At 38.5% G+C, this 14415-nt stretch overlaps 1 protein-coding gene across 2 annotated transcripts in view; it reads right to left on the reverse strand.

Moving 5' to 3' along the window:
- The window catches only part of ACMSD (aminocarboxymuconate semialdehyde decarboxylase), a 90580-nt gene that overhangs the window by 62846 nt on the left and 13319 nt on the right, over positions 1 to 14415 (reverse strand). For both annotated transcript variants that reach the window (XM_043990547.1, XM_043990549.1), the window contains one exon: positions 693 to 789. In XM_043990547.1, coding sequence (XP_043846482.1) covers positions 693 to 789 — 97 coding nt within the window. The remainder of the gene's footprint in view (positions 1 to 692; positions 790 to 14415) is intronic.

The following is a 14415-nucleotide window of genomic DNA, read 5'->3' on the forward strand; positions in this document are numbered from 1 at the left end:
TTTGCCCATCCTAGATAAGAATAACCCACTCATTTTGTCTACACCAATATGAGTCCACAATCCCTACATTCCCCTATAGAGAAACATTTTTGGCCTGAGTTCAGTTACTTGCCTGGGATTTTAATCATAACAAAAATAATAAAAAGTTAACATTTATGTAGCTCTTTAAGTTTTACACATTTTTACATATGCTATCTCATTTTATTGTCACAATAACCCTTTTAAGTAGGTGCTATTATGATCTCTGATTTACAGATTGAGGAAACTAAAACTTCTCAATGTTAAGGGATTTGCCCAGAGTCGTATGGCTTGTTAATGTCTGAAGCAGGATTTGGGTTTAGGTCTTGATCTCAAGTACAACACTCAGAATATATGCAGCTAATGTAGGGAGTTGGAATGGGAGTAAAAGATGGGTACGTATTTTCTGGTACCTTTCCTGTGTTAATTTCCTCAAGAGTATAGTTTGCTTCATTTATGTCTTTGAATCCACTTTGCCAAGTATAGTGCCTGAAGTATAGTAGGCACTTAAATGCTTGTCAAGAGTATGTTTACAAAGTCATCTTGCAATTAGCTTGGAGAAGGTGTGGCCATATCTCTGTTCCTTGAAATCCAAAGCTATTATTTTTTGTTGCATGCTATCTCAATAAATAAACTTCTAAAGGATAGCTGTAGTTAGCACAAATAGTAACCACCTGTTTGATCCATTTCTCTAATACGAACTATTGGATCCCAGCAGTTTTCTTGGACAATTCGGAAGAGCTTTCCATCTTTCATCATTTTGGCTTCTCCCTAAGGTGAAAAACTTTGGTCAACAGAATGTGAGCCAAGGTGACTAGTGTGTCTTTGGAATCAAATAAAAATAAGATAGCTTTAAGTGTTTTGCAAGGATTCTCCCTTTAAAAATTGTAGATTAAAAAAACCCCTTCAGTTTAATTTCCCCTTAGAAATAGAAATGTATTTGCCTACCAAAAGCTTCCTGCTTACATAGTTGCTTGGACCTGGACATATGCACTTAAGTCCTATAGCTAAGTTTGGGACAAAAAGCTCATTTGGTTAAAGCCAAGTGGCAATAAGGCCAAAGTTAATCAAGGGGTTCAGTTAGCTTCTCTATAACCAAATATTTCTAATCATAGGATCATTAATTTAAAGTAGGAAGGAATTCTAGAGGGCATCTAGTTTTAACCCTCAATTTTTTTCAAATGAAGAAACTGAGATAACAAGAAGCTAAGTGGCTTGCTCAAGGTCACATGACAGGATTTAGAAGAATAATACTAGTTAGCAATTATGTAATGCTTTTTGAGTTTTGCAAAGTACTCTACAAATATCTCATTTTATCCTCAAAGTAACATTGGGAAGCAGTTGCTATTATCCCCATTTTACAGATGAGGAAACTGAGGAAGACAACATTGACTTGCTCAAGGTCACTTAGCTAGTAAGAGTCTGAGGGAGAATTTGAATTCAGATCTTCCTGATTTCAAATTCAGGGCTCTATCTACTATGCCAAGCTATTCCCTCTCTTTTTAGGGGAAGCTAGGTGGTGCAGTAGATAGAGCGCTGGCTTTGGAGCATTAAATAAGTGCTATATTATTATTATTATTATTATTATTGTTACTGTTATTTTGTAAATGTAGACTATTTGTCCTAGGAAAAGATTAGGCAAGGATGCGAATGGATCATTTTGGAGCTGGGGGATACCTCATATCACACAGTTTAATCTTATTTTATACTTGAGGAAAATGAGAACCAGACAAATCATAGGATTGGAGATTTAGAATAATAGGGGACCTTCTAGTTCATTGAGTCTATCACCATCACTTTATATATGAGAAAACACCAATGCACAGAGGGATTAAACAATTTTCCCAGGTCACATAGCCAGGAAGTATCTGGAACAAGATATGACTTCCTGACTCTAGTGCCCCCTCCACTCTTCCAGGTTGCCTTTCATGATGAAAGTTCTTGCCTGAGGTTACACTATTAGTTAATAGAAGGACTTGCATCTTTTCATGTTTTCCTTTTCTTTCTGAACATAGTGTCTTTCTGAAAGTTATTTATGAGACACCTCAATGACACAGAGTGACCTTTGAATCCCTACTGGGAGAGCAAAGTGGGCGTGAGCAGGTTAAAAAAACACACTACTGTCCTTCTGATTTGGCTGTTTCCTCTCCTCATCTCTCCTATCTCCTTCCCCTTCCAAGACTTAATTTTGAACTCTATCCATACCCAATTCTTACTACAGCTCTTTGCTTTTTTCTTCTCACTTTATGTACTTGATCTGTCCTACTGTCTTTATCTAAAGCCTAGGCTACATTTCACTCACAAAATGAATTCAGGTCTCTTAAGAGGCCATGGGCTCAAGAACAAAGTGTACATTTTCCCCTGATGTTAACTCTTCAGAGTCATTGAACAAGTGACTTGTGAAATCATGTCAGAGAGAACAAACAACCATTATTTACAGCTCAGAATACCTGGGTCTGGGTCATCAGCATTAGTTTTCTGGCAGGATTGGTTCAATTGCAGTTGTAAAGCCATGCAGTGAGTTATAGACATTTTTAGGGGGTGGAGGAGAGGAGGTAAAGAAAAGAGATGGCATTGAAGAGAAAATCTGGGAAATGTATTTCATTTGTCACATGAAAAATTCTTCCCTACTCCTCCTGCTTAATATTAGAGTGCTGTTCAGCATAAAAGAGGACTTAAAAGTTGTTCTTCCAAAGGAGGAAATTATTCATAAGGAAACTATCATTATAAGTTGAGAGGAATGTTAAAGCTGGAAGGAATCTTAGAGACATCTAGTATTCTTCTTCTCCCAGAGAATTATAGTCAAAGAATTTCAGGGTTGGAAGGGAGGGGATTGATTGATAAATCAATTAATCAGCAAGGATTTATTAAATATATAATATGTACTAGGCAATGTGGCAAGCAATAAGGATACAAAGATAAAAATGAAACACTCTCTTACCCTCAAGGGGCTTAAATTCTAGAGGAATGAGGCAACAGTTCCACATATAAACAATGTGAATATAAATTGATTTGAGAGAGGAGAAACTAGCAGCTGGGGGAGGAGGGACTAGAAAGGTCTCATAAAAAGAATTAACATTTGAGCTATCTTGAATCAATCAATTGGTATTTTTAATAACATGTAATGATACAAAGTATTACTATGTTCAAGGAGGGATTCTGCTAAATGTTGAGCATACAAAGAGAGAGAAAAAGTAATCATAGTTCATAAAGAACTTATACTTTAATAGGGGAGACAACATTTATACAAAGAAGGTATTATAAATGATATAGACAAAGTAGATGGAAAACAAAGTGGCATTTGAGCTGATTCTGAAGAAGCAAGGATTCTAAGAGGTAGAGGTGAGAAGGTGGAGACTTCCAGGCAAGAGATACAGCAGACAGGGCAAAACACAGAGATACCTCTGTGTGAGGGTCAGCAAGTAAGCCAGTATGGCTGGACCATAGAGTATGTGGAGAAGAGTATTGTTTTTTAAAAAATAAACCAACAACAACTGGTGTTAAAGGTGGCATTCGAATGCTCTTTGGCTGGTGACTTGACTAGATGAAAGCACTTTTTGATTGAATCAAATAATCAGAACTGAGTGTGAATAGGACCTGTACATCTCCTTGAATTAATCAAAGCCGTTGTGTTAGAGACTGGGTCATGCCCTGAGCAGTTTGAATAAAAGGAAGAAGCTATCTCAGAAGAGGAAATTGTGAGGGGGTGGAGATTATGAATGTCTAGATTTGAGAGGTTGGAGTAAACATGTCATTTCCAGCACAACTTTGAGGAGCAAAAGAAGGACTAGGCTATGTCAGAGAAGAGAACTATCCAGCAGTCATTGGATCTAAGACTATTTCAGATTAGAGGATCCAGGCTGATGGAAGTCTAAAGAAAAGGTCAACTCTTTTCTGAACTTCCCCATATCTATCCACAGAGACTATAATATAATCTTCTGTTTTGTTACCCAAATATTTCCAGTAAATTGAATTTCCCTTAGTCACAAAGAGGCCAGGGGTCAACTAGAGATAATAAAGGTAAATTTAGGCAGACAGCTTAACCTCAGCCTTAATTTTAGGAATTTTTCCTAATTGGCAGTTTGCAGCAATTCTGGCCAAACTAATTTTTTTCATCTAAAATAGCCTCCCTAAAGCCAAAGAGAAAGAAACCAAATGGACCCCAAACACTCCCTCCTTTCAAATTTCCCTATTGACTTTTTTGGGGAGGGGCAGGGCAATGAGGGTTAAGTGACTTGACCAGGGTCACACAGCTAGTAAGTGTCAAGTGTCTGAGGTCGGATTTGAATTTAGGTCCTCCCGAATCCAGGGCCTAGGCTCTATCTACTGCGCCACCTAGCTGCCCCTTCCCTATTGACTTTTGAGGACACCACTGTCTTCCCAGTCTCTCAGGCTCACAACCTAGGTGTCATCCTTGACTCTTCACTCACCATCCCACTCCTCCATATCCAATCTGTTGCCAAGGCTTGTTGATTTTATCTTTGCCAAATCTCTTCATTATGACTCTTTGGTACTGCCACCATCACCTTGTATGACCTTCAGTCCTTATAATTGGATTGTTACAATAGCCTGCTGGTTGGTCTCCCTGCCACAAATCTCTTTCTTCTCCAATTCATCCTCCATTCAGCTGCCAAAGGGTTTTCCTAAAGTGCTGCCCTGACCATATTACCCCCACGTTCCATACACTCCAGTGGTTCCCTGTCGCCTTCAGAATTAAATACAAAACCCTTTCATAACCTAACCGCTCCCCCAGTCTTTTTAGTCTTCTTGCACTTTATCTATCTATCTATATCTATCTATTTATTTTCGCAGGGCTATAGGGGTTAAGTGACTTGCCCAGGGTCACACAGCTAGTAAGTGTCAAGTGTCTGAGGCCAGATTTGAACTCAGGTCCTCCTGAATCCAGGGTCAGTGCTTTATCCACTGCGCCACCTAGCTGCCCTCTCTTCTTGCACTTTACACCCCATTCATATACGCTCCCATCCAGTGACATTGGCCTCCTTACTGTTCCACTAACAGGTCACCCTGTCTTTCACCTCCTGGCATTTTCTCTGGCTGTGCCCCATGCCTGGAATGTTCTCCCTCCTCATCTCTGCCTTCTGATTCTCCTGGCTTCCATCAAGTCCCAGCTAAAATCCCACCTTTCCCAATCGTTTTAAATTCGACTGCCTTCCCCCTGCTGATCACTTCCTATTTACGCTGTATATAGCTTGTTTGTATGTAGTTGCTGTATTTTGCTCCCCTCCCCTCCCCACCATTAGACTATGAGCTCCTTGAAGACAGGGGTTGTCTTTTGCTTTTCGTTGTGTCTCCAGTGCTTAGTAAAGTGTCTGGCATATAACAGGTACTTCCTAAATCATTATTGACTGACTAACCTTAGGGCCACACTATATAGTTCCCAATCTTGAAACAATCTAATTATTATAATAGACAATAGAATGTTACAAATTGGGTTGCTCCAATGTAATTTTTTTCTTTGTTTAGAAATGTAAATACTGTGCTAAATTTGAAATTTTATTTTGCTTTTTTTTTTTTTAAATTTTGATCAGAGTGTTAACATTGGGAAGATTAAAAGGGGCTAGGCTGTGAGCATGTCAAACAGAGTCAGAGTAGCTTGTATCTCATCCTAGAGCTAATATGGAGCCACTGAAATTTACTGGGGGTGGTTGGTGCATGCAGGTGTGTGTCTGAGACATGGCTAGATTTGTATATCAAGAAAATCACAATGACAGCTGAATAGAGACAGATTGGAATGGGGGTCTATGGGTATTTTCAGAGCAGAGGAACTGGGATTGAGGCAAGGAGACCAATTAGGAGGCAATAGTAATAGTGACAGTAGCCTGAAGTTATTTATTATGAATCTATTATTTTGTGCTCTAAAAGTCATTCTAAAAGTATTTATGAAGTACACAACATTTTCTTGGGGTTTAGTATCTATATCTCTTACAAGTTGTGTGAAGAAGTATTTCCAATTTATGATTCTTTTCAGTGTTTTAGACACCAGAACCAAATGTTAATCAATGACCGACCATAAATAGATCTCTAGCAGGCAACACTGCTATGGTACTGCAGCTGGCCTTTTCAATTCCCAGTCTCTTTTGAACCTTGATCAACCAGGGCTTGCAAATGAATTGAACTTGTGAACCAAAATCTTTTTAAAAAGTGGCACTAATTTCCTAAACCAAGTATGGACCTTTTTTTTTGGTTGTTGTTGTATTTTACTCAACCTTGAAACGTCTCCCCTGTGACTTTTTTAAACTACCAGCAAACCCATTTGAATAACATGTTATTTAAAACATCTTTTTCATTATAAATTTTTTTATTGTGAGTTTGGTCAATAACATTCCAATAAACCAAGGACAAAAAGAGAGGCTTGCCTAAGGAACTGCGAACTATTTACTTAAAAAAAAAACCTAATATATATATTAAGTTCAATAAAGTATTAAGAAAATTGCACTACTTGTTTGCATGATCTTCAATGTTTCTTTTTGTTTTCTTCTGTGCATTTAAATAAATGTGACAAAATTATTGAACTGTAACAAAATATACCCAAAAGATGGAACAGTAGACTGGAATGAGGCAGTGAATGTAATTAGCACACTCCAGTGATACAAAACCAACTAGAATACTTAGTTAAAATAGGAAACTACTACATCAGGGATTCCATGGATAGATTTCAGAGGGTCCATGAACTTGGGTGGGAAACAGCTGCATCTTTATTTTCATTAACCTCCAATTGATGTGTAGGATTTCAAATATATATGAAAAATATTTTAAAACAGTATTCTGAGAAGGGGTCCCAGGTTTTCTAGACTGCCAAAGGGGTCCATCACACTCCAGATGAGCTCTTCTCCTTCATCTTCCATATGGATTAGCCTTCCTGTTTCCAGGGTCTCTGTCTCTCTCTACCACCAAATGAATTTTTCTTAAAAACTTGACTTGATGACTCTTTGTCCTCGTGCATTTTATGAAATTTGCTTCAGGCAAGTTATAAAAATGTTAGTTATGATTCCAAAGTCATGTCACCTGGATTCTAGTCTGGGTCTTTTCAGTAATTTGCTGTGTGAATGAGTCCAATAATTTCATCTCACTATGCTTCAGTTCCTCATCTTTAATGTATAATGGAAGGATAAGATAATTCTGAGGTCTCATTGTATTCTAACATGCTGTGGAAAGCTATCAAAACTGAACCTAACCTAATTAGTTAGTATTCTATTCAATTTAAATACCTGATATTGATTTATTTATTATTCAGAAGTTTATTGCTGTTCTTGATACTTCACTCTCTCATTATCACAAGGCAAATTGCTAGTAAGACTAGACAGACTGAAGAAGCAGAAATGGCTTAAATCAGGAGTCAGTCACCTTTCTGAGACTCTCTTTCTTAGGAGACTTTCACAAATCTCTAATTAACTTTTAGATACATCCACCTGGATATCTTGTTATCACCTTAAATTCTTCATGTCCAAAACAGAACTTATAATTCCCCCCCTCCCCCCTCGCCAAAGGTTGAACTCTCCATTTCCTTCTCTGTACTTCCTTATTTCTAATGAAGAAAAAAATTTATTCCAGCCAAGCAGGATAAAACCTTGGATTCATTCTCAACTCTTCCCTATCCCACTCTTTTTACTTCCTTCTTGTCCCTTTTTCTTTTCCCCACATCCAAATTGTTCGTTGCATCCTTCACACTGATGTTAGAGTAATCTTCCTTATGCACAAAGCTGGTCATGTTAGTTTTTGAGCTCACGACCCTTCAATGAATGCTTATTGGTATCAAGTAATTAAGTAAAGTTTCAAATTCTATTGGCCTGACAGTCAAGGCTTTCCACAACCTGATTTCGTCCCACTGGTGTGGTCTTATCTGGTGGTATCCTCTTCCACATACTCTATACTTTATTCAGAACTTTGACTCTCCCAAGCTTTCCCACCTTCATGCTTTTGCTCATATTATTTCCTATGCATGAAAGTTGTCTTCCTTTCCCTCTGTACCTGTTGAATTTCTATTATGCTTTAAAAGCCAACTCAATGCCACCTGTATAAAAGTTTCCTTCGTACTCCCTGTTAGCAATGACCTAAACCTTTACCTGACATAGCACTTTATTTGCATCTCTGATGCATTTAACATTTGCTCTTTCATATTAAAGTCATTTGTATTATAGTCATATGGTAGGGAGCCTGAGTTATAGCCCCCTACTAAGCTGAAACCTTTTCAGGGAAGTGAGTGTTTTGTCTAAACTTTGGATCTCTCCCAGGCTCTAACACAGTGCTCTGTTTGCAGAAAACACTTATATTTAAAAAAATTAAATTTGAAACAGTCAACAAGTCATTTCAATTCTTTTATAAAGCCTTTGCACATCTATCTATCTGCCATTCCCATTCCCATTCCCATTGGCAACCTTTTAGTCCAGGCCATTAGCATATCATGTTTAGTTGAATCTAGTCCTCTAGCTATTTTCCTGCCTTTAATCTCTCCCATTCCCATCAATCCTATATAGGAAACAGATTAATCTCTTTTAAATACAATTTTATCATGTTATTCATATGAATAAAACCTTAATTTCTATGATTGGCTTAAATGGTCTCTACCTACTTCTACTTCATCTTCCTACATGGAGTTATAACTCCATGTTATGAATAGGATAGGGCTATGAGGTGGGGGGTTGGGTGGGATTTGTCCAAGAGTGGGAAATTTGTCCCAAAGAAGATTTCTAAAGACTTGAAGACAAGAGATTGTATTCCTCTAAGCAAGAAGGCTGTGGTAGGTCCTTGAGTTAAGGAATGGGTGGAACTGAGACTTTGTGGAGTCTGGGCTAGGATCATGAGAGTGGAGACAGGAGCAGATTCCAACTGGGTTTCCATCTTGATGGTCTTTTAGGGTTTCTCAGGGAGAGTCCTGGGCATGGTGATACCCAAGCTCAAGGTTGGTCTTAGAATGAGAGGAGAGGCCTGGCCCTGGTATAGGAAGTTCATCTCCTCACTGTCAACTGGCCACCTCACAACATTTTTCAACTCAAGAGCATCCAGGGTATCAGCAGAACTAATGTTTGTCAAATGGGACCATTCATTTGATTGGCAAGGTAAGAGAAGGGAGACTGCTTCCTTCATTGCTGTGACATTTTTCTCCCCTTAAAACATTGCCATACTATGTTACTTAAAAATTCCTGAGGAGTAGAGGGGAAGCTTGGGTGGGGTAAATTTGGGGTGTAGGGTATACGTGGAAGGTCTGAAGAGCCAATTTTCTGACTAGCTCCTTGTCATGAGCTCAGAGAATGATGCCTTAGAAGGGCAGTTGCCACTCTGACCACCAAATCTCCTGTCCTTGAGGAAAATAGGATTTAAATTTGTTGTTGTGTCAGTCTTGTCCAACTCTACACGATCCTATTTGAGATTTTCTTGACAAAGATACTGAAGTGGTTTGTCATTTTCTCCTCAATCTCACTTTTACAGATGAGGAAACTGAGACAAATAGGGTTAAGTGACTTGCCCAGGGTCACATAGGTGGTGAGTTTCTGAGGCCAGATTTGAACTCAGGAAAATGAGTCTTCCTGACTCCATACCTGGCACTCTATTCTCCGCACCACCTCGCTGCCCCTCAGCTGTAACTAGCCTGGATAAAAGAGTGTTAGGCTGGAAGACAGGAAAAAAAAGAATTCTATTCCCCCTCTAACACTATCTCTGAGTCTTTCTTTTCTATTTTATAAAAGTGAGAGGGTTTGGACAAGAGGATCTCTAGTTCACCTTTCTCTCCTCACACTCTTCAAGTCTATGAGATTTAGATTTATTTGATTGGACTTTGGGCAAGTGACTTTCCTCTCTGGGTTTGCAGTTTCCTTCCCTCTTAAATAGAGAAGTTTCACTAGATGATTGTTAAGGTCCCTTCTAGCTTTAATATGATACTTGGAGGTAATTTTAAGGGTTAGTTTAAAGCCCACTTTCAGCTCCCTCTCCAAAAGCATCCATCTTCTTTCTGTGACTGTTCTACCTTTTATCCTTGTAGTTAGGCTTAGATGCCAAATGAGAAGAAACAACTGACCTTAGCACTGAGGTATCAAGAACAATCAATTCATATAGTATGGATTTTCATTCATTTCTTAATCCACAAACATTTATTAAGTGCATACTATGTACCAGGCACTGTGTTAGTTATTGTGCATGCCCTAACTTTCTAATTAGACTGTAAGGTCATTGAAAAGAACTGTCTTTGCCTTTGTATGTTGAATATCCAGCATGTAGTAGGCCCTCAATAAATGTTTGTTGAGAATGACCGACAGATGTGGAATGATTTTTGTTCCAGTCCTCCTGTGTCATGTATGGCCCCTGAAACATTCTCGTTTTCACTGGCCAATGTCCCAGTGTACCAAAGATGGCTGTATGAATCAAGGATTTGCCTGCTTCAAATATATGCCAATCAAAGGAGAAATTAATTGCTCTTTGAAATCTTTATAAAGCTCTCCAATGATGAACAAATGTCACTGGACCTGTTCTATGACTATTCAAGAATTAATTAATTCAAGAAGGGAAACAGAGAGAAAAACACAATTGTAAAGTGTTTCAGGAAGATCATTTAGGAAACTCAAATCTCTGCTAAATTAGGCATTGAAACAAGCTGTCCCAGAAGATTTTAGTTTTATCAAATGAATGTCTAAGAATGAAAACACCTTGTAAATGACAAATCCCAGGTTTCCTTATTCCTGTTTACCTAGGGAAGGTGGGATCATAATTGTGTATTGCCCATGAGGCAACTTTTGGGTTTAAAACACATTTGCCACATGAAAGAGTTGAATTAGCTTGCCATTTTTATTATGTTTAGAAATAGTCTGGGAATTCAGATATCACAAATCATTTGAAAGTTTGAAAGCTTTCTCTAATCGAACAGTCTGGTCCTGGTTCATTCAATTTGCAGAGAAGCTCATTAATGACTTATTTGATTTCTCCTTCTGAGACTGGTCTATTGAGGTTACATTTCTTATTTGGTAAGTTCAAGTATTTTTTTTTGTAGATATTTTTCCTTTTATTTTATGCTCTTTTTTGAATAAAGTTGTGTATGCAGATCTCTGACTTTCTACTTTATCAACGATCCTTCCCTGCCCTCCCTCCCCAAACCAATTACAACTCCTTAAATAACTTATAATTTTAGACTGCCTGTGGCACAGAAAGATTAAATGACTTGCCTATAGTCATGAAGCTATTAGTATCAGAGTGGGATTTGAATTATCAGAGGTGGGATTTGAACCCAGATCTTTCTACTTTCAAGTACATTATTCTATTAATTATGCCATTCTGTTGCTCAGATTGCTGATAGTTTTCTTTAGCAATAATTGTCAACACATTAAATTTTCTGATTGCTTATTTATGTATCTAATCTACATATGTATGTATGTGTATGTGTGTATATATATGCATCCATCCATCTATCTATCTATCATTCAAGTTATCCAAAAACAGAACGGGCAGCCCGGGCAGGTAGTAGGTTCTTTTTCATTGAAGATCGTCAGGCAAAGGCTGGCTGACCATTTGTTAGGTATGTTGTAAACCATTTTTGGTCAGGTATATTGTAGAGGGAATTCTATTTAAGATAGAGATTTGATTAGTTGGCCACTGAAGTCCCTTCCAACTCTGAAATTGTTTTTTTCCTGACTAGTGCAAATACTTAGACTTATTGTGCATTTTCCACCCATTAACCCAGAGTCAACCTTGCCCCCCCAAAAAAGTTAAGAGGAAGTCTTACTGTTTAAAAAATTATATTAGCCAAAGGAGAAGAAGGGGGGCTATGTACATGTGTTAAGGGTGAGAAGATACTGTGGCACAGTATAGTGATATCATTCTCTTCCAGCTCTTTGGTATTTTATTTACTTTTTGTTTTTCTATAGTTCATGTGGCCACAACTGCAGTGATTTCCAGAGTTCTATGATAGGTAACAAGGTGGTACAGTAAATAGAGACCCAGTCCTAGAGTTAGGATAGCAGTGAGCTTAAATCCTGCTTTAGATACTTATCAACTGTGTCACCTTGGGGAAATCTTAAAACTACAGCATCAGTTTCCTTATCTGTAAAATAAAAGTTTTGAACTGGATGATCCCAATAAAGCCTGGTCACCCTGAAGATTGAATAGTACCTGGCACATGGCAGGTACATGATAAATGTCTGTTGACTTGACTTATCTCTGGCCTTCCAAAATATTCCTAGGGCACCTTATGATGACATGAAAGTGACCCTTGCTTCCCAAAGGCAATTCCAGCAGATGGCTGGTGCCGTGGGCATGGGCCCAATGACATCTGGTGCATGAGGACTAGCTTACCTAAGTTTGGAAAGGGTGATCCAGAGAACACGAATAGAAACTGGGGCCCAGGAATCCAGATATAGAGTCCATTACAGGGGGAATCAAAGGATCGAGTCAGCATCAAATTAAGGGGATTGAGGGGGGAAATAACAATCAGATCTAAGAATCAATACAGAGGAGAGTCAGGGCTCAGGTTCTCATAATGCTTGTGCCTAGCTTGACACTTGAAGTAGCAAGCTGCCACAGTGGGTAGAGCACTAGATCTGGAGTCAATAAGACCTGGATTCAAATCCTACCTGAGATACTTACTAGCTGTGTGACCCTAGGCAAGTCACTTATCTTCTGTCTGCCCCAGTTTCCTCAACTATAAAATGGAGATAATAATGGCACTTTTCCCCAGGGTTATTATTAAAATGAAATAAAATAATATTTATAGTGTTTAACACAGCACCTGGCACAAAGATGGCACTTGATAATTACTTGTTTCCTTCCTTTCATTTAATCAACTGAATAATTCCCATGTACAATTGCCATTCCAAGTTGTTGATCCTCTATACCTGTATCAGTGAGGTGGGACATGGAGCATGTATTATATTTTCCAGAGAGCTCTGTCTATGTGTTATGGACATCATTAATATTAGGGGCACTGTTGGAGTACTTTATCTTGACCTCAAGAGACAAGGTGACTCTGAAGCATGTCATCTAACCAATCCTTCATATTACAAAGTAGAGACAGGTGGCCCAGTTCTTCAATAATAGCAGCTATTTGCAAAATTTAAATCTCCAAATGACCAATGAGAAGTTTGCTTTTAATGATCTCACAAGGTCATCAAAAGTTTTAGGGTCTGTGAAGAACCTGATCAGGCAAGCATTTGGTTGCTTATTGCCTCTAGCATAAAATAAATGCTCCTCTCTTTGGCATTTGCACCCCTTCCCAAACTGGTCCTCACCTCACTTTCCAGGCTTATTTTGCTTTGCTCTCCCCCAGGTCCTCTAAACTGGACGTCTTGCTATTAGTAATACACAACATGCCATCTTGCATCTCTGCACCTTTGTTCAGTCTGTTCCCCATACCTGGAGTGCCTTCTTTCCTCCCTTCTACCTCTTAGAATTCTTAACTTCCTTCAGAGCTCAATTTAAGTGCCACCTCTTTAACATATCTTTTCTGATTTCCACCAGCTACATCCCTAATCCCTAACCCCAACCCCAACCCCAAATACCTTGTCCATGTTTTATATATACTTTGGCCTCATTTTTCTAATTTGTAAAATGAGAGAGTTGGACAAGATGGTCACCAAAGTCCCTTTGAATGCTAACGTTTTGAGATATTATTTGACTTGGATGTTTCGTGGGCAATTGGCCAAGTGGTGCTACAATTGGGGTTTGATTATAATGCAATAATAGATTTTGCAAAAATAACAGTGTTGGGGCAGCTAGGTGCACAGTGAATAAAGCACCAGCCCTGGATTCAGGAGGACCTGAGTGCAAATCCAGCCTCAGATACTTGACACTAGCTGTGTGACCCTGGGCAAGTCACTTAACCCTCATTGACCCGCAAAATAAAAAAGTGTTCTGGGCAACATTTCAAATGGTATACTTATATCATCATTGCATTACACAACAATGCCCCCTAAAAAGAGCACAGTTTTCCTTTGTAAAATGGTGTTATTATTAAATAATTGATATGACTTTCTAGATTGGGTACAAACCAAATATGTATGGATTAATGTATCTGTAATAGACTTAGATTTCCAGAGCAGTCAGATTCTGTCCTGGAGTCAAACATCAAAAGGAAACAGTGGGATAAAAATCAGGCACTAAGTCCCTAAGATTTGGGCCACTTGGTAGCCTTAAAAGCATCTCCACCTGTGTAGTACTTTCCTTTAATAAAATAATCAGCCAGTTCAGGTTGTGGACAGAGAGGCATAATGCTTTTTGCTGTATCCTATTTATGCTATGTGCTGTGTACAAAGCATACACAGATACTTTATAAATAGGATTCGGCAAAGGGGAGGATGAGGATAAAATGCTAAGCAGGCTCCTGCTGTGTTAATGATGGCTCATTATTACTCTGTGAATAAAGTTAGGAGATACAGTCCTTCCCAGGGCCAGATTTCT

This window comes from Dromiciops gliroides, chromosome 3 (assembly GCF_019393635.1).
Source record: "Dromiciops gliroides isolate mDroGli1 chromosome 3, mDroGli1.pri, whole genome shotgun sequence".
Taxonomy (NCBI): domain Eukaryota; kingdom Metazoa; phylum Chordata; class Mammalia; order Microbiotheria; family Microbiotheriidae; genus Dromiciops; species Dromiciops gliroides.